This window comes from Epinephelus moara, chromosome 24 (assembly GCF_006386435.1).
Source record: "Epinephelus moara isolate mb chromosome 24, YSFRI_EMoa_1.0, whole genome shotgun sequence".
Classification (NCBI taxonomy): Eukaryota; Metazoa; Chordata; class Actinopteri; order Perciformes; family Serranidae; genus Epinephelus; species Epinephelus moara.
In genome coordinates, this window is record NC_065529.1 from 23,288,778 (window position 1) to 23,314,041 (window position 25,264).

Here is a 25,264-nt window from a genome sequence, read left to right on the forward strand (position 1 = left end):
CCAATTACAGGTATTTCAGGGAGGAGTTCCCACTGGCAATCCTATTAACGCTGATGCACACGCAAAACCCTGCAGTGAAAGTCTGATTCAGTGGTGACGAATCCTGCAGAACGTTGATATTCCAGCTCTGGCAACAACTGCCCACTCTGCAAAGCAACCCTAAAACTAAGACGCACTTTAAGAAACAGAGACAGTCTGATAGTAAACGAAATAAAACACATGTTGATATTAGCAAAGCGCTTCAGAAATGGACAGAAAACACTGCTAATAGTTTAACCTCCTGCTAACCAGAGCCAAAGGCTCATAGCTGAAGCTTCAAGTTCATGATTATGTAGCTCAGGTTAGCTAAAGCCACTAATCACAGTATGTCCACTTCCTCACTCCCCACCAATACAGATCAACTCGCCAGGAGGAGAACAGACAGGAGGTCTGGAGACGGGCCCCCAGTCAGCACTTGCAACTCAAATCAAACCAGCGTAAACCCCAGCCCTGACTCCCCGTGGGATCAGCTAACAGGTCAGACCCAGCACTGCCACTGGCAACCAGCCCGCTGTGACGCCCGGCCAGGGTGGTTTGCACTAGCTGAAATAAAGCTACTACAGTACAGCTGCCAACCAAAGGTCCAGCTCCCAAGCTGCTGCCAGCTCTCCTACCATGGAAGCAGGCCACAGCAGCGAGGAGTGAGACAGAGGGATTGGGGGATGGCTAGCGAGCTAATTGTTGTCCCATGTGTAGTCTGATAAACAGAGAGAGAGAACAGGGCATGGAGGGGCATGAGCTGTGAGCAAGTTTGCAATGAAATAAGATTAAATAAATCAATGTATGGGAAACACTAGGTTACTGTATGAAGCACTTAAATATGCCTGTGGTCATCTGGTGGAAGGGGCTTGGGACAGGGAGGGCAGAGCTGCAGGGGAAGGGTGTATTTTCTGCCTTTTATTTTTTTGCTTTTTCAGATTTCTGTGAACCCCAGATTAAATAAAAAATATGTAAAATGTGTTCTGTCAAAATCCTAATTTAATCGAAACCATTCCTTTAACAAATATTGATCTCAACGAGTGTTCCCCAACCTCAGAACAACATGGATCACCCATCAATTTCAGGTGTGCTGTAATCCACAGGGATATATACTGTGGTGTGAAAAACAGTTCACCAGCTATATTAACAGGTGTAGGAACGCCATTGAGAGAGAATACTCCTGAGTAATCCTTAGATCTATTCTTCTGAGACGGAGCATGAAGTGCGTATTTGTGTGCTTTCCAGGCAAGGATTTTTTTCTTCTCTCCGTATGCCTGTCTGTGGCGCCCAGAGGCACAGCAGACAAATCACCTGGCATCATGACTTAAATCGGAGACAAGAGCAGCGTTCGTAGCCTGCTGGGTGTGCTTGATAGAAAATACCACAATGTTGTGTCTGTTGGCCTCGTGATGATTGTAAGAGATATTACTGTATATTCCCCCACTCTTCTCTGCCTGACCTCAGTAAGTACTTAGAAACAATATATTGGGATGTCTATATATCTAAGCTGTTTCTTTGCAAAGACAAGTTATATAAAAGTTTTGCAGTGCACCAAAGACATCCCACATCAGGAAGAGATTTGAGATATTATACAAAATGTCACTCACTCTGACAAGCATGTGAGGGAAGGGTCCTCGGGAGTTTTCAGGCACGTTGATAGGAGGGATGACCCAGTCTCTCTTCTGTCGCCTCAGCCCATTGGCCGAGGAGCTCCTCTGATGTTTCCGAGAAAACTTGATAACTCTGGGTTGGGAGTCCCACGCTCTTGACAGCATTTCTTCAATGCCACCCTGAAAAGAAAAAGCCCAAACGTATCATATTATGCCGCATCTCACATTGAATAACTTGTTATCATTTGACGATTGCTATTTTGCCACGACAGGTTGGAAGATGAATCTATAAAGTGCTGTGAAATGACAAGTTTTCCCCTCTGCTAAAATTGAAAGTAAAATACTGGGTGTCACGCTGACAATAAGCCCATTTTGGAAGAGTGGGGAGAGTGACAGAGCGGCAAACACAAGGAAATATAAATAAACATTTCTGTGAATGCTGCTGCATCACATTTCATGAGGCCCTTGGCGAGACACACTTAGCCTGCCCAAGCCCTCGGCTAAGAAAGCGAGACCTAAAAAGCAAGGCTAAATGGCTGGGGTTTTTGTCAACTGGGGTGCTTGTGCTTTGTCTGCACCCCTGCACAGATTCTTCAAGCAGACCATATTATTCCTGCCCGTCCCTGTGCTCTCTGTCCCTGCTGAAGACAGAAAACAATGTGGCGTTTTGGCCTGGCTGAAGCCTATCATCAGATAAAACAGGTATTGATAGAAAACCATAGTGATAACAAGGGGGAGAGAAACAGGAGCCCGCCCTGCACTTTTGTCCATGCAGCAAGCACTTAGAAGACCAGCAACTCAAAACACTGGGTGAGATATATTTTTTAATTTAAAAAAAAAAAAAAACCACACATTAAAAACACAGTGTGTAGACCTTTTGGATTACTGTAATTTTCCCAAGTCTAGAATCCAATTTTTTTTGGATGTGTGTACTACTTCTTATTTTTGACGCTGAGGTACCTTTGAAATCATACAGGAACACAGTATTATAGGCCACTCCTTTGCAGGAATGTATGGGGGTATATACAGCCCTCCTGCAATGACTCCCTCCAGCTACAGCTGCAGAGAGAAGATTGTGTTCTTTCTCATCTTGCCCGCTGAAATGAGGGTTAGAAGGGTGTGTAAAAGACTGAGTGTTTTTTCCCCCAATCCTCTATGGTGTCCTCCTGTGTAAGATGGTTGTATTGCTGTAATCCACCTAATCCTATTGTTGTCACTGCGCCCTGTGTACACACACACACACACACACACACTCACTGGCAGTGCGCCGCTGTCACCTGAAGCACAGTGGAAATCCTCCCGCTCATCCCACCTGGAACACACACAGCGCAGTCACACGCCCCACGTGTGCACACGAGCGACTGCGGACACGTTGCCATACCGAACTCGAGGCCGGCAGTTCATCGTATCAATATACACCTGCTCTGCCCGTGAGAGAGGCAGACTGTAAGCTAACACCTGAGCAAATGCAGCGTATAATTTCATCTTTTGTTTTAACTCTTCACACATTCACAGCTCAGAGGATTGGACCACACGCTCAGCGCAGACCTCTGGATAGCTGAGGGTTTAGCTGGGCAGGAGCGCAGCGTAGAGGGAGCGGGGCGACTGACCGGACGGATGGTTAGAGGACAGAAAGAGGAACTAGGGGACCAGATGTGTTTCACAGATAAGATAACTCTCGTTCCAGCTCCACTCATCCAAAACACTCACAGGTACCAATTGGCGCAGGGGAGGCCGGGTGCTGCCAGCCCTCTCCACGGACGGCAGGTGAAATTAGTCTCTGTCTGTGAATGTGTGTCTGTGTGTATATTTGCAGATGCTCATTTGAAACAAACAAGGGAAACAAACATCATGTTCAGAAAAAACAAACATGCAAACAGAGGATAAAGAACACTCTCTATGGCAGACGATGATGAATCATCAGGACTGTCTCCGTGTTGGCGCATATGGACAGCTATAACATATATGATACCACAGCACCGCTCCTCATCTACGCTCAGTCCAGTGTGCTGCTACCAAGATAAAGTCCTTATCTGCCTTTCCTGGCTATCTCCAGAAAAACACAATGAATGAATAGTTGCTCTAAATGCCAATCAGCCCACTGACGTAGGTAGCTCATCGGGCCTGACGATAACAAGGTTGAAGCATCCGATTGGTCGGGCCCCAACATTCCTTTGGAAATGTTGCCATAACAGAATTGAAGAAGAGAGACGGTCAGGCAGAGAGACAGACATGGAGAGAGACAATGAAAGGGAGACATCCTTTATTGTAAGTCTGCTTGCGGATGATATCAGCGTAGTGGCTGCATGTGACTGTCACTTTCAAACAGCATGGCAGATGACAGGCTGTTGGCATTGTGACAATACCAGAATTACAAAGGAAAGAAAGAAAAACTGGAAAAAGCTCTCCATGGGCTGCCAGGAAGCTTTTGCTTATTAGGGTTTGGGGATTTCTTTGTGTGTCTGACTGTGTGTGTATGAATACAGCATGTGCATGCATAGTGTGTTCAGTCATGCCTGTGTGCACATACGGGAAATCATGTGTGCTGGCCGTGATGTAGGAATGTGTGAGCACACACAAATGTGTAAAAATAATGCATGAACATATGTGCGGATGTATTTGTCTGTGCGTGTCCCAGAGTGTATATGTGTGTGAACACATGACAAGGAGACAGTTAGTGTGTCGCCGATGCGCCCGGGGCTCCTGAAACCCAGAGGCAGCCAGGGCCAGCTGGCAGCTCCCTACTCCCAGGCAGGCTGCACATTGCTGGGGCATTCTTTAGGCCCGCAGCCCCCGAGCCCTGAAGCTGACATCTGGAGGTTATCAGTCTGACAAACAGGCAGAACAATACAATAAGATTGTGTGCTCATTTCCCATGCTCTGTTCTGTGTGCCTCTGAAAATATTTGATTCAGGTCTTTTGATGTTATTTTTTTTTATGTCTTTAGTGGTGCAGTTCCCTTTTCTGGTTCGCTATGATAAAAAAAAGAGATCACAGTGCTCGTCTTCAGTAAGGAGAATGTTCTCCCATGAGGTCTTCTCTCAAAAACTAAAATGAAGAAAAATAACATTTAAATCTGACTTTGAATAAAAAAGTATTGAAATTCTCTGCACTGCTATTTGCCCTTTGAGACCTGCAGCTTTCCAGTGTGGATTGTCAACATAATCAGGCAATAATCACAAAGTTTAAGCACACAGCAAAAACACAACCATCCAACTCTGCTTGTGTTGCTTGTCAACGACCAGTGGACCCCAGGGTCCTACGTTCCACCCTGCTGCCGGCCTTCTCTGTAATCTACCTTGAACAGGTGAGGCTGTCTGGGGAAAGCGCGGTAAAAATGCAAATCAAATAAGCACTAAAACCCGCTCCGGCAACCAGTCGACTCCAAACCCAGTGGTGCATAACTGATGGGCTCTAAGCTGGTGGAGAAGGCAAACCAACGTGCCATGAAATCAGTACGAGTTGGAGAGCACTCAACGAGAGGCCCTACCTGTGTGAGGTGCGATAGCCTGAGTACATAGACACAGCGGAAAGGGCTCTCAGGCCAAAGATGCTCTACACTTCAATTGCTTTGGTATTGTACACTGGAAAATTAAAATGAGCCGGTTGATCATGGAGCACGATCCAAGTATGCTAATATCAGCTGCTAAAACAGAACAGTGAGAAACTAAGCCAGTTATTAAAAGCAAATCAACGCACTCTCACCGGTGCAATACAACAAAGCAAGCATATCAAGAGAAAAAAGCAGCAGTATATTCTGCGTTGAGGCCAATTCATCCGAGTAGACATGAACCAAGCACACAATTTGTTACACTACAACACCTCTCTCAACACATTATCTGTCTCGACACAAAACAAGCTGCTATTTGAGCTGTGTGTCTTTTAATTACCATTGAGAGGAAGAGGATATCCTGAGCTGTTTATATCCTCTGTTGCTGTGTTGATAACGCAGAGATAGGCTGCGGTTAGGTGATGCGATTATGATAACCCCTTTTCTAAAATAACTATTGACTTTCAGAACAAAGAGATGGGCTCAGATAACAACTGCTCACCTCTGTGTGTTTACAGAACTGGAAAAGGAGAATGGGCCACGCTTCAAATCTCAGAAATCATCTGAAGTCATTGCACTAAACTTCACACAACACACTTCTGTTAACTGACTTACTGACTTCACTAGTTTATGATGCTATATATCAAAGGAGAGAGTTTGGCTTTTTAACTCACTGCTGGTCACGGTAGAAAACAGCTGTTCTTTACTGTTAAGTATCTCTAGTCAAACCCACAAGAAAAACAGGTGGAGAGGAGCAGACTCTCTTCTCTATTGTTGCAAATTGTGATTAAAGGGCTGAATATTTATTCCACTCAGCGGTGCAGACACACATTTAATTATGTTTGTCATTTTGCATGAACATGTTCACACGTGTTTAAAGCCCAGTTCAGACCAAAGATCCTGATGAGACAAAATCGTTTTAGAACGTTGGAGCAAAAAGTTGCAGTGGTGTGAACTGGCCGGTCTGAACTTGACTCAAGCTGGCTGATGGTGTCAGCTGCAACTCAGCTGGTCAAATCGCAAGCAGCTGGTTTTAGAAGTAAGGCTAGTCACCTGTTTCTACAGCCAATCAGCTTGTAGTGAAGTCCGCTGGTCAAGTCAACATGACTGCCGATGGCGTGTTCATTTGTTGCGGTAGGTGCTCCTTCCCCGCCGAACCCTCTGTTTCCATCTTGCTGCTTGCTGTATGTGCTTATACCCCCTCCACACACACACATTCTCATAGACTGATTAAATGGCGCTGTTTATATATATTATAATGGCGCATTTATTATGAATACAGTCCATCTGATGTTCATTTTGTTAATGTTTTTCGCCATTTCGTCACTACTACAAATGCAGCTGTAGCCAGTATCTCACTATCACTATCCTCGTTGATATTTTAAGAAGCTACAACTTATATTCAGCCACAAAATAATCAGAACAGAAGTAAAGAGAGTGGTTGATGATACACTGTCTCATCTAGTTGCATTAGTGTGAACAGGCAGGTTTTTTGAACATTGCAGAATGGGGCACTGCAAGTAGTTGCATGTTTCAACTCATCTCGTTGTGACTCTTTGGTCTGAACTGGGCTCAGGGCTGCACCGAATTATACTGAGTCATTTTTTAAGGTGATGACATCATAAAATATGACAACAGAAATTTGAAGCTCCATTCAAAAACGTCAGTAAAAACTTGTAATGTCTGTCATCATATTTTATAACATCATCACCCTAAAATATGACAGTATGATTCAGAGGACACATGTTTTTGAAAAATGACAAACAGAATGAAATGTGTGTCTGTGTCCGCTGTGTGGAAAATATATTTGACCCTTTTGTCACAATTTGCATCAATGCAGAAGAGATTTCCATCTTCTCTAACTTAAGTGTGCTGATACATACAGTTATTTTTTTAAGATGATGATGTCACAAAATATGATGACAGACATTTGTCATCACCCTAAAAAAAAAAAAAGAATCCCTGAACAAAATCCTCAATATGAATAAAGTGATTTATTGGATTAGAGGTCCAGTGTGTAGGATTTAGGGACATCTATTTGCAGAAGTTGTATATATTATTCATAACTATGTTTTTATGAGTTTACAATCCTAAAAATTATTGTATTTTTGTTTCCTTAGAATGAGCTGTTTATATCTATATATATGGAGCGGGTCCGCCATGTTGTTTGACGGTAGCCCAAACAATCAAACACTGGCTCTCGATAGGACCATTCACATGTTTGTATCGACCACCATAGTTCTCCTGCACGCACTGCAAAGGAGAGGAGTTTCAGTTGTGCAACCTCACCGCTAGGTGCCACTAAATCCTACACACTAGACCCTCTTTTATCAAATAAACTTTCTTTAATGAATAAATGCAATTTATGGTGCTGTTAGATTTCTGCTAGACCGCCCCGTTAATGCAGGTGCATGCCTCTCTTTGTGTGTGGTACTGTAAGTGTGACAGCATATTTATGACTACAGTGAAAATGCTGTTTTTGAAAGGCTAAATGCCAACAAGTATGGACTGAAGCAAAAATATTTAATAAGATGAAAACATGTTGTGAATTTTGATGACTACATTTTTATCTTTCTTTTTGGACTCCACAAAGCTCTGTTGTGTTTGCATCACTGTGCAGAAATACTGGGTTAAAACTATGAATGAATGAAGCTTAAAAAAATCAGTACAGCCCTTCACACATTTGCTGGGTGAATTCACATTACATAGACACAAAATGTATGACTTGAGCCTAGACTGGAGACATGTACAGTATTTGGTGCCATGCTAACTGTGTGGCTCTAGAGATGGCAGTCGGTACCTCCGGAAATGCTCACTCCAAGTGCACTCTGGCACAAACTGGACCGTTCGTATATTGGGAGTGTTGTTTGAATGTACTGTTCGGTTATTCAGGACACCACACTGTCGGAGCAGCAGCGCGTACTCTGGGCACTCTGTCTGGGAGACGGAGCAGCAGCACACCAAGCAAAGTGAATGTGTAATGAACTAAATGGTTTGCTCATTCAGATGACAATAGAACGCTCTGTTTCTTCAAACAGCAGTGCTCGCATTTTAATGTAGAGCATCAGATTGGATTTATGAATGCACCCAGTGTTGGTCTGCCAGCACTTTGGTCCAGACTGAAATATCTCAACAACTGTTGGATGGACTGCCAGGATATTTTGTACAGACACTCATGGTCTCTGAACGATGTGTTTTACTGATTTTGGTGTTCCCCTGGTTTTTCTTCTAGCACTACCATCAGGTTCACATTTGTGGATTTGAGTGAAATGTCTTGGAAACTATTGACCAGCAGGCAATAGTCAGTACAGACATTCATGTTCTGCTCAGAATGAATTGTAATAACTTCAGTGATACCCTGACTCTTTATCTGGTTTATATTTCACTTTATCCAATACTACCTTCAATTCAACTCATTTCAATGCAGTTTTATTTATATAGAACAATATCACAATTTCGGCGGCACGGTGGTGTGGTGGTTAGCACTCTCGCCTCACAGCAAGAGGGTTGCCGGTTCGATCCCGGGCGTGGGAGCCCTTCTGTGCGGAGTTTGCATGTTCTCCCCGTGTCAGCGTGGGTTCTCTCCGGGCACTCCGGCTTCCTCCCACAGTCCAAAGACATGCAGATTGGGGACTAGGTTAATTGGTAACTCTAAATTGGCCGTAGGTGTGAATGTGAGCGTGAATGGTTGTTTGTCTCTATGTGTCAGCCCTGTGATGGTCTGGCGACCTGTCCAGGGTGTACCCTGCCTCTCGCCCGATGTCGGCTGGGATAGGCTCCAGCCCCCCCGCGACCCTCAAGAGGATGAAGCGGTTAGAAGATGAATGAATGAATGAATGAATATCACAATTTCCCTTAGAGGGCTTTACAACATACGACACCCTCTGTCAAATGTTAGAATGTTGAACTAAGTAAAACTTAACTTTGGCATAGTGAGCATGTTAGCATGCTGATAGCATTTTAGTTATTTTGTCTCAGTCGTGGGTAGTAATGTTGTCATTATTTGTTTCTCTTAGTTTTCCTCTAAATCGTACAAACTGTGAAATTAAAGGAGTGAGACAGGGAAGGCAGCAGGGAACAGGAAGTCCAGATGGACTAAACAACATGACCTTGCTCCCTGAGTCAGAGTCTTGTCTGCAGAGCCATTTGACATTATGGCAGGTCAAAGATTCAAACCAGACTCTGCTGCTCTGTCTGGACAGACTCTGCTTATTCCATGTCAAATGAGGGGATAGCTGAATTTCGATAAATATTAAACTCTGGCGAGTTCAAAATGTAACAAATCAATTAGTCAGCCGGACGAGATGAGTCTACAGCAAAACTGTAATCAAATCAGCAAAACAGTTTTAATAATGAAGGTCCATCAGAAATGGCAGAATTGGACTGAACACTGTAACAAGCAACTATTAATTAATTATTCAATTCATTTGATTAACCACCAACCAAAGTCAGGGTTTCCACACTTTTTTTTTTACCTATGAATTTTCCAATTTTTTCTTTAACTTTTCCATAACACTTTACCTATTTCCATGACTTAATTTAAGTAGTTTAAAATGGGTAGGCCCATATAGCGATACAGCCATACATTACTAAACACGCATTTCCCAGGCATTTGTGGCTAAGCACATTGCTAGTGCTTGCTAACTTAATTCGCTCATTAGACTTTTCCAATAGAATGGGAAATAGCTGAATATGCCAATAGACCACACCAGCAACTACAGTTACTTTGCGAAACATCAAGGTCTTCCCCTTTTGGGGAAGAGAAACTGAATATCCAACAGATGTCAGTGCAATTATTAATTAATACGTTTGTACACATCTATTTCTTGTTGAACAAACATTTGTTTTATAGCTGTTTTGAGAGCTTGCCTAAATCTAAGCATTTGTGATATGTTTAACCTGGTTAAAACCTGGTGATTCAGTCAAATAAATATATGTTTACTGAATCACCAAATATTGTTAGGATAGGTATTTTCTGTAAATAACCAACCTGTTCATAGCCAGCTGTTTGATATAAGGTGAGATTTAGTTGCAGATGACAGTCTGATGCTGCTGTATTGTATGAAGGTACAGCAGCAGCCTCCCATTGAAACTAAGGTTATCTATCCACCAACTGTAACTGTCACAAGGATTATTTAGTGATTTAACACACCAACAGTGAATATTCATGCATCAGATGTGTCTCAGATCTCAGTGTGAAAGCCTTTGTTAACCTGCTACACAACAGCTTTTCGACATCTTCCTGTGTCTTTCCGGATGTGCCTTGGCAGTCTGGTCTGTGTGTATCACATGATACGAGTGATGTGATCGCAGCACGTATTCCAAACTTTTTCCAAAACATTCTGTTAATTCCAAACAATTTCCAGGCCTGGAAAACCCATTTTTTTATTACAAAACTTTTCCAGGAATCTTATGACCACTGAAACCCTGCAAAGTGTATTTTTGGGTCCCTTTAACCATGTTCCTGTCTCACATTATCCTGCAGCACATACTGTATTCTAATAATTACATTTTTTTTAATGACTATGCTCTTAATGAAACAGTTATTCATTTGTATTTCTCCTCAGGGTATACCAGGAGATTGGAGCTAAACTCTACTGTCGCACTAGCACCTATTTATAGCACCTGAAGGAAACAGTGACAAGAACACATGTAAACACTGTCCTGGCAGAAAGGCATACTGTACTGTACGTATAAAAGCTGGTTTTCAAATTTCCATGTGATTAGAGAAAACACATTTATTTCTTGTTCAATTATTGAATCTTTCTCCAGCTCCATGATGTGGGGAACATAATTATACGCCGAAACGACATCACCTGGTCCTCGCAGACTCCGCTAGAGTGGAACATTAGCTCAATCAATGTCAATTATTTCCCAGTCTCCATTATTGCACTGCCAGGAGTGGGCAGAATTTTAATCCCCACTCTGCAATTGCTTTAGCTACATGAGTCCTGGGCTTTTTGTCATGATTAGAAACATGACTGAACATTAAGCCCGATGGCGTTCAACAAGTAGTGCAGGAAAAATGATGATGGGTTTGTCGCTCAAAAAAAAAAAAATACCGCCCGCTGGTGGAAGTCAGTAACAGTGGCTATACATTTGGCCCTGTGTAGTTTCACAGTCTCTGCTAGTTAATAGAGCCTTGGTAGCAAATAGGGTCATGTCTCTACTTGTCACATACAAAGAAGCACTGCATCTTAACTGCTGTGCATGCACTGTTATAACATCTTTCCTTACAGACAGCTGGAAACAAAAGAAACTGCTTACATGGTGCGTTAGGGTGTGTACATGCAGGGTCAGAGAGACACAGGGAAAAGTGTTCTTACAGTAAATGTTAAAAATAGGACTCTGAAAAATAGGCGGCATTAATGGTTCTGATCAGCTTGTTTATCGGGAAGCTGCTTTACACTCTGCAACAAACAATGAAGTATATCTAATCAGAAAACAACCTAGGATTTGGGAGTTTAATATCATTTTATTGAATCCAAATCCGGTTTCAAATCCTCTTATCAAAAATAAATCCTATTTGAATATTTTTATCAAATACAATTAGGTTTAGCTTTTAACACTTGCAAGTAACTGAACTTGAAAATATCCACAGCAAAGATCTGTTATCACCATTTGCTGACTGATTAGGAAGAAACAGTTACTGTATCAAATGTTAATTAAATGCATCTGACAAATTGAAATACCTGCATCCTATTATTAACAAGCCACTTGCTCTGAATACTAGAGGTCCTGCAGAACTATTATATTTCCCTGGTTAAAATATTGATATGATACACATAAAATTCTCCTGAAATTGCTGGATCAGTTCTCAAGAGACGAGTAGCCACTCTGTCTTATTGAACTATAAAAACATACAGTCATTGCACAGCCATTGAGTTGTGTTAAATAAAGCCTTTCCAACCAATGCAGAGTTGGTTCAGGTCCAGTTTGCTCACCTAATTTTTAAACAAAAATAAAATGGAACTGGAAAAACTGGTTCCCAGTTGGAACCAAGGAATAGCATTTTTTTCACTGACCTGGAGTGCAAAACAAAACAACCTAGCCTGTTATGAGATCCAACAACCTACGAGTAAACATATGGCTTAATTTATCACCTGAACCCGACCAAACAGGAGCTGGAAGTTTTTTGTAATTCATTCATTTCTGTAACTGCTTATCGTGTTAGGGGTCGCCGGGGGCTGGAGCCTATCCCAGCTGACATTGGGTGAGAGGCAGGGTACACCCTGGACAGGTCACCAGACTATCACAGGGCTGACACATAGAGACAGACAACCATTCGTGCTCACGTTCACACCTACGGACAATTTAGAGTCACCGGTTAACCTGCATGTCTTTGGACTGTGGGAGGAAGCCGGAGTACCCAGAGAAAACCCACGCTGACACGGGGAGAGCATGTATACTCCGCACAGAAGGGCTCCCCCACCCTGGGTTCAGACCAGGAACCCCCTTACTGTGAGGCGACAGTGCTAACAACAGCCCCACTGTGCCATACTGTTTCTGGTAATGACGATCGCTAGTAACAATCTACCATATTGTTTGTCATCTCCAGTAAATATCATGAGATAAAATGTTTGTTTTCTGTTTAAAAATTACAAACATCTTGTAAAGTGGTTAAGTTATGTCTTAAGCATGATCTTGAGCGCACAGCTGATAGGTACAGTAATTTGTCGATAGATAGATAGATATGATGTTACAAAAGTGCATATTTAACGGATTCAGTGTGGACAGAGAAAGGTTTACTTGTTCGCTGTTAGGAAAACAGAAAACAGAAACCCTAAGCGCTGCAGCCCTGATTACAAAGCTGCTTGTTTTATGTATTTTAGACAGAGGGAAAGAGACAAAGAGAGGGGGGGAGAAGGTGGAAGATGGACTATTGCACAGTGTTATTAAGAACTTACTCAGAACCCTGCACTGTCATTTAATGGCCTGCCTGCCCGAAATCCACCATATCTTTGAACAAACTTACCCAAACTTCCCAACCTATGGGTCGACACCGCAAATCACTAGCAAACCATTGACAACACCAGTGGGTATGTCATATTCTACAGGTTGGAAAGAGAGGATGGAGTCCTGCACTTAATTTTCTACATCTTCTCATCATTAATAGTTGGTCTGTACTTTTTTTTGTATAAAAACAAAAATCTGTTATAACAGAACAAAAGTTTGAAGGTAATTAATGCGATCCACCATCATGCTTCCACTTATTTCTGCTCTCTGTTGATGAAGCATCCTTGATTACAATTGTTCTGCTCAAACTAGTAGAATTTGGGCTGGTTTGCTAAATATAACCAAGGTTCCAAGAATCTTGAAAGGAAACAGTTCAAGAACCAGAGCTAACTTGGAGGAAAAGGGGTTATAGTGATGTTTCCCTCAAAAATCTTCTGAATCTGAGTGAGCAGAGAGCATGTTAACTAGACAGCAAAGGTTTTATTTGATGTGTTTTTTGCAAATGAAGTAGAGCGAGAATGAAATTTTATGAAGCTATCTGTGAGGTCTGTCAGCACCAAAGCTTAACAAATCCAAGAATCAGATCCAACATGAAACCAGCTCTCTGAGTCCAGCACTAATGCAACCAAACAACAACTGTAGCAGTATAAAATGGGTTAGGTGATAGCTTATTAAATCGGAAGTGTAATCATGAGGAAACAATTCCAGCAGTCCAATCAGTGTGCCCTTGTGTTTACGTATTCCTGAATGTGTTCTCCCTCGTTACCTTTGTCAGGGCTAAAGAATGAGGATGTCCAGCCAGGGCTAGCTTAACTGTGGTCTCCCAGATGTGCGGGTCATGGAGCCCCCGGGCCGTCACCATGAACTGGACGGGCTCTGACAGGTTGGCAAGCTCCTGCTCGGCATACACCGACCCATCGGGCCTCACACTGAAGTTGGGGTCGCTGCTGACAAAGCCCACCTCTCTGCTGCGCTGGCAATCCTCAAACTTCACTGCAGAAACAGACAGAAAGAGGACAGGGAGGTACAGAATTAGAGAGCAGCACAGTGAGATTTACTCCGCGAGGTGTTCGCAAATCCTTGACATATCTGGCAGGTTTAAGATTAACCTGCATCCATCAAGACGTATCTTGAAATATCTCATCCCTTCTGCTGTCACTTTTGATTCCCCGCTTTGACGTCTTTGGCAAAACAAACTGCTTATCTGTTTCTGAACCGGAATACACGGGGGGCAACCTAATTCTTTTTCATATCATTCTTTTTCCCAAACTAGACGGAGAGCGATGTCAAAACAGCATTTCCTTCAGCTTCTCCAGGGAAAGCATGAAGAGAAGGTCTAAAGCACATTAGGCTGACTGGGCCGATTGCGCTCCATGCTTTGCTGCCAGGCACATGGAGCACAGTCTTGAATGACATTTGGAGGGTTCTGCTTGACTGAGACAAAAGAAAGGGAGCTGTGAGGACTGTTTGCACACATACACACAAACTGCTATTTCTGTTTCCAGAATGATGTACCGTATGTGTCTGTATGAGCAGTATGGAAGCATGGTTTGGGTACAGTATAAGAGATGTTTGCAGGAGACACAGAGAAAACGTCAGCCTCCGACACGACTATTTGCAAAATCCTTTTTCTGCATTGCCAAATTTAATCAACACTCAATGCATCATTATCCGATGATTCACAGCATGATGCAATGGCACAAACGCTGAGAATGACTGATTTGTTGTTTTCAACATGTCTATTATGTTAACACACACACACACACACACACACACACACACATACACACCATCCCTCGTCTCCCCCTACCCCCAAGTTGAAATGCATGTGCTCTGATTTTATCTCACAAACTCCGGCTGCTGATAACAAGACAAATTGATTTCATAAATCACCCAGGGGAACAGATCCCCTGTTATGAGCTATGGCAGCATGATTTTTCAAAAATCCAGCGTGAAGAATTCTGCACAGCAAGCTTTTTATCAAGCCATCTTATTTAATTTATCGCCCAGCTTCCTGTCAAAAGCAGCTCCCAAACAACAGGCTAATAAAGCGTGAGATCTCCTCGGCCACTGCGGCTTAGCGTCACACAAACGAGGCTGCTTGTTTCCAGCCTCTGAGTAATCGCATGCGTAATGGCACGGACGGTAAACACAGTTTTGACAATGTGTGCATCTGTCTATGTTGGCAAACGCGATCCATATTTTCATTAAAATAATACAGCCCAGTGGAGAACGCTCCTTATGTGACTGATAAGCTTTGTGTAAAATGATTGCCTTACTTTGGGGATCATTTATCAAGGCGGGGCGGTGGTGTGTGTGTGGGGGGGGACGATCTAACATCAGGTTGTGACAATATGACACAGACCTGCTTCAATTGTCCACAGATGAATTGTGATGGCAGGCATGTATTATGTAAATGACTTCAATTAGCTTGAACTGAGCAGGCTAATTGTTGTCACTTAGACAGGTCTCTTGTGGTGCAGCTGGAGAAGTGAGGCTTAAGGACAAGCGCTGCTCACAAATGCGTGCGGGTGTGTGTCCCTGCCTGTGTGTGCACACGCGTAGGAGTGAATTGAAACCACGGTTAGTCTGAGAATGTCTGTCCTCAGTTTGTGCATTTATTAATTTGGATGTTAATTCTACAATAAAACCAGTGAGGTCTCTAATGGTTGGTCTGTTGCCTTGTATGCTGCGGTGGCGCCAGTTGGCATGGGAACACACATGTCGTCTGTGATGCATCGCCATTGTACGGCATTGTGAGAGGAATGCCTTTCATTTTGTGCTTCCACCTCTCAGTTTACCATTCACCGCCTACTGGTGTATAGCCGCGAGGGGGCCAGGACCGTGACCCTGATTCCTAACACGTCTACTTAGTGTGAAGATATTCATAAATGCTTTGCTATTCATTAAAAATCCTGTTCACAAAGCACATTCAAATCAGGTGGTGGGATCTGATCGGCCACAATGTTAAATGGAGATGAAAGCAGCAGAAAGAGACAACACTGAGACTAGATACTGATAGAAAAACTGTGCATGTGTGTGTGAGTCTGAGATAGAGAGGAGGAGATGGTAGGATAACAGAAGAAGGTATTGTCGCACACAGAGGAAAAAGAGATGGAGGTAAATTACAAAATATACAGAATAAAACCGTAATTGGAACAATTTTCTCAGCCTCCAAAAGAAATCCTTGGTTTTAAGACAAGAGGCGCTAATGTGCAAACGCAGCAATGCAGATTATTCATTGCTGTCACATCATAATGGAAATAGAACCAGTGAATGAAGACTGTTGATAACTAATCTGTGCTTATTTGTTGTTATTGTTCTCTAGTGCATGTAATTTGTTTTGTCATCTTACGCTTGGCAAACTGCGGCATCCCTCTGTACAAAAAATGGAACTTGAAATGAATAAACAAAGAGGAAGCTTCAGGGTGTTCTCTGATCTGACGGCCCTGAAGGTCGACAAACCCGCAGTCCTTCATTAGTTATAGAAAAATAGCATAAAAATCACATTCATATTTTACTGCAGGTTCAATCAATACTGCCACTGGACCTCACTTCATCACCTGGTCAGTTCATTTGGAGCAGAAGGGCTAGATAAAGGAGACAGAGGAATGGGCTGATTGCAGGTCAGGCCTCAGCTGACTAAACTCACTGCATTGTCTCTCTACATGTACATATAGTTGTCTCACAACCTGACTCGTTGTATGTCTCCTGTATGTATCTATAAATGACATAAAATCATTTCAGATGTTAAAGTAGTGCACTAACACAAGGACATCAGATTAGCTGCCAGCTATCTACAGGCAGCTCCATTCACCAGCCGTTCTCCTATGAATTTTTCAAAGTTAAGTCTGTCAATGTGTGGTTGTCACTGGGCTGAAAAAGTACCACATAAAACATATTCATTTCGACAACTTTAAGCTAATAGACCCAATCAACATGTCTTAGCCCAGGGGTGTCAAACATATGGCCTGCCAAAGGTACCAATACGGCCCACTGGATGACTTTGCATGCATGATATTGATGCACGTGTGACGGCTGAGAGGCGCCAGGTTTCAGGAGCAAGTTAAACGTTGAGCCTACTTCACATGAATGCTGCTTCAGAGGCTTTTCAACCCTGACTAGAATACAGCTCTCTTATTGTGTTCATATTTAAAGATATTTAACACTGTGCAAAATATTGTCAATCAGCAGTTTTAGTACAAAAGAATCTCTATCAGACTTAAAGCTATCTTAAAACAGAACCTTACTGTGAAGGAACTACTAAAAGTTTTGATTTGTAAATGGTTTGTACGGCAGGGGGACAAGTCAACCTGCTCCCTCAAAAGCTTCTACTTTAGTTTGGTGTGGTGACACGAGTGTGGACATGTATGGAAGAATACACATGTAATGACAGTGAGTAGACTGACTGAATGTGGAAAAACTGAGACATATTGTTGAAATCACACTCATTTGTCCCAAGATATCTCAGACTGTTCATCATCTGTTTTGTAAAGTGATGAATGATTTCAGAATGTATTTGTCCTGCTTTACACAAACAGACAGGGGAAACGTTGAAGCTTAGGGTAATTTGTAGGTTATTATGCGATGCTTTGGCTGGTCCAGCTCACTTGAGATCAAATTGTTCTGTATGTGGCCCGTAAACTAAAATGAGTTTGACACCCCTGTCTCAGCCACATCTGGGGTACGGATTGTGTCAGTCAAACTTAGCTTCCCTCTGGGAGTTTTTGATTGATTTAGAAGATCAACAAAATCTCTAATAGGAAACATCATGGTAGCACACAGGGTGGCCTTGTTTACCCAGCATGCATCTATCTGTCAGAGTGAAGACTGTCAGTAAACCTCACTGGGTTCACTGCGTGAAGCTTGGATGAGCTTCTGAACAGATCCCATGCAAACAACACAGACGAAAATGTGAATGAATGTGTTAAATGACTATATAATCTTTGTGTAGTACTATAAAACACACATGGGTGATGATGGAGTGTGTCTGCGTGGCTAATGCGCTCTATGGGATGGCTGATAGTGTTGCTTTAAACAGCCACCTCAGCAGTTCAGAATCAGCAAACAGTGTAAACTGTATAAAAGTAGGGACAATTTTGTGCCTTGCTGGTTATAGTAACAGCCTTCTGACTCAAAGATCTATCGTGTCGATTGCCTTCTTCGTCAGTGGGTGTATCAATGTGTGTGTGTGTGTGTGTGTGTGTGTGTGGGTCCCTGTACTTTGCCTTGGCTCCCGAGGAAAACATCAGGGGTATTAAACCAGCAGCTCAAGTGTGTGAGTGTGTGTTTGCATTCTGTTCGTCTATTTTGTAGCCTAGATAAGTGCAAATGTGTGTGTCTCTCTGCGTCTGTGTCCCTTTGTGTGGGTGTATGTGAGTGTGCATGTATTGTGTGAGTGTGTGCATCGTCCCGTGTGTGTGTGTGTTTCTCTGTGTCACAGTGTGTTCTGTATATTTTAGTGCGTCCTGCCATCCACAGCGGTGTTTGGCAGGCTGCTGAGGCTGGTGTCATTCTGCTCGGCTGCTCTTCTCTGGACTCGTACGACAGAGAACATGCTGTCCAACAGAGCGACTAGCGCAGCACAGACGCGGCTAAAACAGAGTGGGCAAGCAGCCGTGACTGCCGACCACCAAGTCCTCCGCGCGCACGCACACACACACGCACACACACACACACACACACACAGAGATAGACACGCTTCTGCTCTTCGTCTTCTCTGCTTGTAGATCCACGACAATACCCCAGAGGAGGCCAAACCTGCTCTTGTATGGAAACATTACATGTGCATAATGTGGATGGCAGGTAGTACCTCTGCACAGACCTGCTTTGTGCATCCACACGGAGCATGCCTCCCTCATCCGTCTGCATCCGCCTACACCATGTTCACCTGTCGACTGTGCACCCCTCCCCTTTCCACCACTTCCCTGATCTCCAGTGACACAGCTCCCTGTCCTCTTTACCTCTTACTGTCCTTATTTCCTCCCTGTTTAACCCCCCCACCTGTCCTCCTCTATCTTTCTCTCCCTACTCTCGTATTCCCTACAGACCGGAGCACTTTCTCCCAGACTCAAACCGGGGCAGCCAGTCTGAGCCAACGGCCTATAAAAGAAGGGGCACCCTGGTGTGTCAGTTATTATCATAGTTAAAGTGAGCTGAGAGAACGGCAAAAAAGACCTGAAAGAGGTGCAAAGAAGACATCACACCAAAGGTCAAGATCACGTCAGAATTTTTTTAGCACTTGTTAGCTGGTTTTTGAAAGGATTATGTAGTTTTGCAGATCATTTTTAACACTTTGGTGGATCTTTTTATAGACCAGATTTTATGTAACAACCTTTATTACTGTTCTTAGCCTCCCTTTTATGATTTTTGCTTTCATCCTGCATGTCTCACCTTGTATTTATTGCCTCTACCGCTCATTTGATCTGTTTTTTAATGAAGTGCTTTGTTTTTGTGATTTGAAAGGTGTATAAATAAAGATTATGATATCAGCTGCAACAGCTAAAAATAGACACCCGACAGCAAACACAGTGTACAAAAATGGGTTGATGTGGGACATTAAATACCCCCCTTTATGCAGCTGACACAGTTGTAAAGAGAATTTTAAGTTAAGTGTCACTGAGACACACTTGCTATGGAGTCGGGTAAATAGGTCCAGACTGAGCATATGGATCTCCTTTTGTTGAGGTGCTGTTCGTCACAGTTGAGGCACAGTGCTAAGTAAACATTCCCTCTGGTACCCTGCTGCTTTCCTCAAGCCAACGGGAAAATCAACACCACCCACTCAATTTGCAAATAACAGTATTTTTGCGAGGCTGAGGCTATGATAGACAGCGGCTCAGAGCCCACTGACGAGTAAACGAACACGGCTAAAATACTCAACATACTGTTTGTAAGAAGCTGTAAGAAGCACTGCAAAGCCTCAGGGTGACTTCAGTGTCACTGCAATTTTGTGTGCAGGTTGCAAGCAATCTGATAGATCCTCATTTGTTGCCCATTTTGAATTGTAGTTTTCATTTTGTAAAACGACTATGACTCATTGAAATGACAAATCTAAATTCACTGACCAGTTTTAAAGAAGCATGTAAGAAGAATTTCACAAACTGGGCTGTCTGTGTAGTGAAAAGACACAAATAATTCTGAAATTGGTGCTACGTGACCAGAAAAAAACGATGAAAAAAGGCTGCGGCATTCGCTTTTGCTCAAGAGGCTGAAAACCTACAACTACCAGAATGCACTGCACCAAACCAGTAAACGCTCCTGCTGGTGGGAGCTCCAAAATGGGAGCCGGCTGGTAACAAACAATCTTGAATGACAGTTAAACAGTAAGCTAAAATATGTTTCTGAAAACATTTGAGGCAAAAATAGGCAACACAGCAACAGACTCTTTGTTCATGATTGATCAACACTGCTCAGTTTTACCGTTTGATCCCAGTTTTTTTAGCCTCTGATTTTCACTATGCAAGAAGCAGTATGGTGCCCACTTCCTGTTCACAAACTCTCATATTACATCCAAACAGTGCACTAAAATATGTTTCTTTAGGCATGAAATAGACAATGCAGTGACAGAATCCTGGTTTATATTAGATCAGCGCTGCTTAGTTTTACAGTTTGGTCTGACTTTGGTCTGATAAACTTTTGGTCCGCTTCTATATTCTTTGTTTCCGTGGTGACGGGCACAAGAAAATAAGGAATTACAATCTGTAGTTTGAGCAGTAGCCCTAGATCCAGTGAAAATCAGCTGGATGATGTGATTTGAGCTGGGAGATGAGCAGGGAGATCTGATCGATGGTAAGGTGGCAGAAAGTCTACCACAGTTCATTTACACATATTATCCACATTATTATGATACAAAGCTGTAAAATCAGCAAAGTATTCCTTTAAGAAAATAAATGGAGCAGTGATTGAAATGCTAAGATGCTCAAGTATTCATTTTTAAGTACACCGATAAGCAGTGTCACTAACAATAAACTGAAGTATTGTTTTAATGATAAACTGTATCAAGTGTGGCTCTGGGAAACAAATTACAAAAGTTTAATTGGCAAACTAAAAGATAAGCTCCTTGACTTCCACACAAGAATTCACTGCTGATAGCAATGGACTTAAAAATTCAGAGTCCTGTGGAAAAATCTGCACTTTATCCAAAATGTCAGCTTTTCAGGACCTGAGAGAAACAGCCTTGTTTTCAGCTTGGCTGCCAAGCATTTTTAAAATGTTCTCATTGGGGAACGAAAAGGTTTTGATGAACTAAAATGTTCCACAAAAGTGCATGTAATCCTCCAGTGTAAGTCTAAACATGAAGAAAGACTAAAGGTACAAGGGTTTCACCTGACAGTGACATTATAGCAGCTACTCAGGAGACATTTGAGGTGTAATATTCTTTCCTCCTACAAGAGGCAAAAGAAATGAGAGAAGTTTACACCTTTCAGTGGGCGGTGAAGTAACTGCAGTGAGGCGGGCGTGATTGGCAAGTAAAAATGTAAAAATCTATTTTCAGGTGTCGTGATTTATCACTACTAAAGTGCACCGTCTTGTGAATCTGTAGTCTGAGGCACCCCATGCAGTACATCCACAACCCTTGAAAACTCTTTTGAAATCCAGCCCACTGAGCCCCCACAGGAATGCTTATAACTAATTCAATTTACATGCTGCTGTTTTTAAAACACTGCAGGTACAATGTGACTTTCCTGAAAAGGCTTTTTTTTTGCCGCAGTTGGAAATGAATTTCTCTGCCTCTGCAGTTCTCTGTTTTAACAAAAGCCCACACAGTTCCCTCTGACAGCTCGCTCTCACAAAAGGAAACCACTGCGACTCAAGTGTGCGTGTGTGTGTGTGTCACTGTGTGTGCTTATGCGTGCAAGGGACCCAGAGTGAGACGGAGAGATACAGAGAGAGAAAGGGAGTCAGAGAAGAGGGACATTAGAGTGGGAGTGTGTGACACCGGTTCTTTGCATATGGGATTATTACAGCTGATGCATAAATGGGTATGGGTGTCATTGACTCCCTGCGTTCTCATAGGTGTGTGTGTGTGTGTGTGTGTGTGTGTGTGTGTGGGAGAGAAGGTGCTGTCAACCTGCATTTGTGTGTGTCAGTGTTCATGTTTCACTTTTTAAACACCACATGCTTGTTATCTGGCGCTGCTGCAGTTATGGTGCTGAACGCAAACCTTGTCACATTGTTAGTGTACTGTTATGTCTATATGGCCAACATCCGCCCACGACCCCGCTGCCCCCCTCCACCCTATCACACCTGTGTTTTCCTTCTCTCACCTCCCTCATTCTGCAGGTATGTGGAGGGAACAGCTGTAAAAGAGTCTTTATACTGTAGACTACTGTAGAATGTCTGTAATGTAACCACACTCATACAGGATGTTGTGTGGGCCACGAGCTCTGTGTGGGGGCTTTCAAAGGTTGTATTTCCATGGATTGTGAAGATTTCCTCAAAGATATTTGTTTTTCTCTGCACACCACCTCAAATGCACATCATCTCATTACATAGTAAAGCTTTGCTCCACGTTATAGCACGAATCTCAGCGTTCACCGCCTTGTGAGCATTTGGGTTTTGCACATCCCTGGCCCTCCCTCTTATCTCTGCATTAGCCTCCTCTCATGGGCACGGGCATGAGGAGGCTTGAGGAATGAGAAAGGGGAAAGAGGCAAGATAAAGAGGGAGAGTGGGAGCAAAGCAGAGCGGATGCAATTAAAAGACTGGGTCACAGATCGCAGTGCCAGGCGTCAGTGTGATTAATACACCACCATTCAGCCCAGGAGCTTTTCTCCTCTCTGTGTGGATGTGGATGTGTGTGTAGTGTGTGTGTGGGGCTTTGTTTGTGAATCTGTTATCTTCTAAGCATACCGCAGCTAGGGGGCACCAGTGTGTCTCAATACGTGCTACCCTCAGGTGTGCCAGGATTAACCCTTTTTAAAGTCCTGGTGACCTCGACAAACAAGTCCTAAGAAAATATCTGTCCCTGTGTGACCTCATTCAGTTTGTTCAGCAGACAAAACATCCAAAGGTCCACGTTAAAGGAATTCATCACCTACAAAATGACCATTTGTATATCAGTCAGTTAGTACTTTCTTGCATACCTCAATGGGAAATGGTGAACATACACATTTATTCCATTCAAAATGCCTAAAACAAAACCTTTAACTGAAAATAATGGAAGAAACCTCAGGAAGAGCAACTAAGGAGGGATCCCTCTCCCAGGACAGACAGACACGCAATAGATGCTGCATGTACAGAATAAAATTACAGTATAGACAATCCATATGACAAATGACACATAGATGGGGAGAGAGACAGAGATTCACAGCAACAATATATATAATAATAGAAATATGACTTATAATAATAGTAATAAATGGCAGTATATGTGTCTTAAGTTTATGTCAATGCATTTATGCTTGTGAATGGAATTAAAAATTTTCTTTGGTGGACATTTTTATGACCTGTCTTAGGACAAATCTAAAAAAAAATCCAAAATCGTCCAAACTGCTGAAAACTGAGTGTTTGTTATCATGCTGCATGTAGTCCCGGGACACATGGGACCACTGACTCTCCAAACAATTTAGAAAATACCTACAGAAGAAGCAGCAAAAACGCAGGGACTTCCACCACTTCCAGTACACACATGCACTATGCCCCATTCACACACTCCATACAAAGAATTGATTGATTTGGGACCACAAATCTATATCAAAACATCTGTTTAGAAACTGTCACACAACTCATACAGTATCATCCAAGTGTAATTTATCCAGTCATATGCTCAGTACTTCCCCAACACATGTATTTTCACTAAAACTTTAAGTATCTAAAACTGAAGTGTAAGTGAAAGGTTATAGTAAAAATGTGTGTGTTTGGAATGTACTGACTATACGACTGGATAAATGAGACTTGGAATATACTGCGTGAGTTGTTTGAGAGTTTGTAAATGGATGTTATAATGTGGTTTTGCCCCCAATTAATCAATTAATTAATACGTTTGCCATTTTCCATGGATGCATGCGAGAAAAACAACATTTTCTTCAAGAATTCAAGTTAACACAGCGTGAAGAAGTGATTTACAAACAGTCTTTTTGTGGGTGAAGTATTCCTTTAAGAGACTTTCTTTTTCATTCTTATGATGACATGGAAGTAAGGGAGAGAGGTGGGCTGACATGTTGACTAAACACTAAAACTTTCAAGAAGAGAATAATTTCAGCAAACTAAAAATACTGCCCACATGATGCTGTTAAACTTCTCAGGTTAACATTGTTGCAAACTTTAACAAACACCCACTATCCTTGAACTTTTTTTTTGCCTGCCTTTTGGCCGACCATGTCAACAGCAGCTACCCACTAATTTCAGACCGCGCCAAGTCAATGAAACCTGGCTCCCAATCAGTCCACCGTCTGCACAAAACTCACATCAAGGCAGGAAACAACGCCTTGAAAATTCCCCCAATTGAGCTGGTGGCCCATGCCACAGTCTTATGGTAATGAGAAACGTTCCTTTTTGAAACACAGCAAGCTGCACAAACATATCAACTGATTCTTTCTTTTATTTCTTTCATCTGGCTCCCACTCACCAGACCTTGCCTTCAAGGCTTCCCCTTCGATTTAACGTGAGCAGAGAAGGAGCCGCGCTTTATCACAGCAATATCTTTTTTAAGGAGGTGAAGCGAAGAAACTGCCTCAAGGCTACACACTGTCTGTTATCTCCCAGTACAATATAATCATTTCACATAGCCCAAAGTGAGGTGATGGGGCCTCAGCTGGGCCAAGTGACAAAGAGTGGGAATGTGAGCAAACGAGGGGGCAAGGATCATGGGACAAAGGGGGGTTGTATCTGTGACTCTCACTCAACCGTATAATGACTGTAATGAAAACCCATTATTCCCCAGTAAGTATTTCTTTTTTTTTCCTAATGTGAATCACACTGCTCCGTCTGCACACACTATGTAGAGAACAAACTTCAGGTTTCAGATAATGGTAACACTTTCATCATATTAACTGACACAGTGCAGAGATGTTTCGCTGGCTGAGCAAATGAGTCCAGTTACAGTACATAAGGCACTACCCAGCCTGTGTCCAGTGTTTATGACTGCAGCACCTCTTAGCTGGTTATTTTTAGCTGCTCTTGATTA

General features: G+C 42.7%; 1 protein-coding gene across 2 annotated transcripts in view; it reads right to left on the minus strand.

The window, feature by feature from the left end:
* Positions 1 to 25,264, minus strand: part of cdh4 (cadherin 4, type 1, R-cadherin (retinal)) — a 253,674-nt gene that overhangs the window by 85,278 nt on the left and 143,132 nt on the right. For both annotated transcript variants that reach the window (XM_050038978.1, XM_050038977.1), the window contains exons 4-5: positions 13,901 to 14,127; positions 1,626 to 1,808 (exon numbers count right to left, since the gene is read on the minus strand). In XM_050038978.1, the coding sequence (XP_049894935.1) occupies positions 1,626 to 1,808; positions 13,901 to 14,127 (410 nt within the window). The remainder of the gene's footprint in view (positions 1 to 1,625; positions 1,809 to 13,900; positions 14,128 to 25,264) is intronic.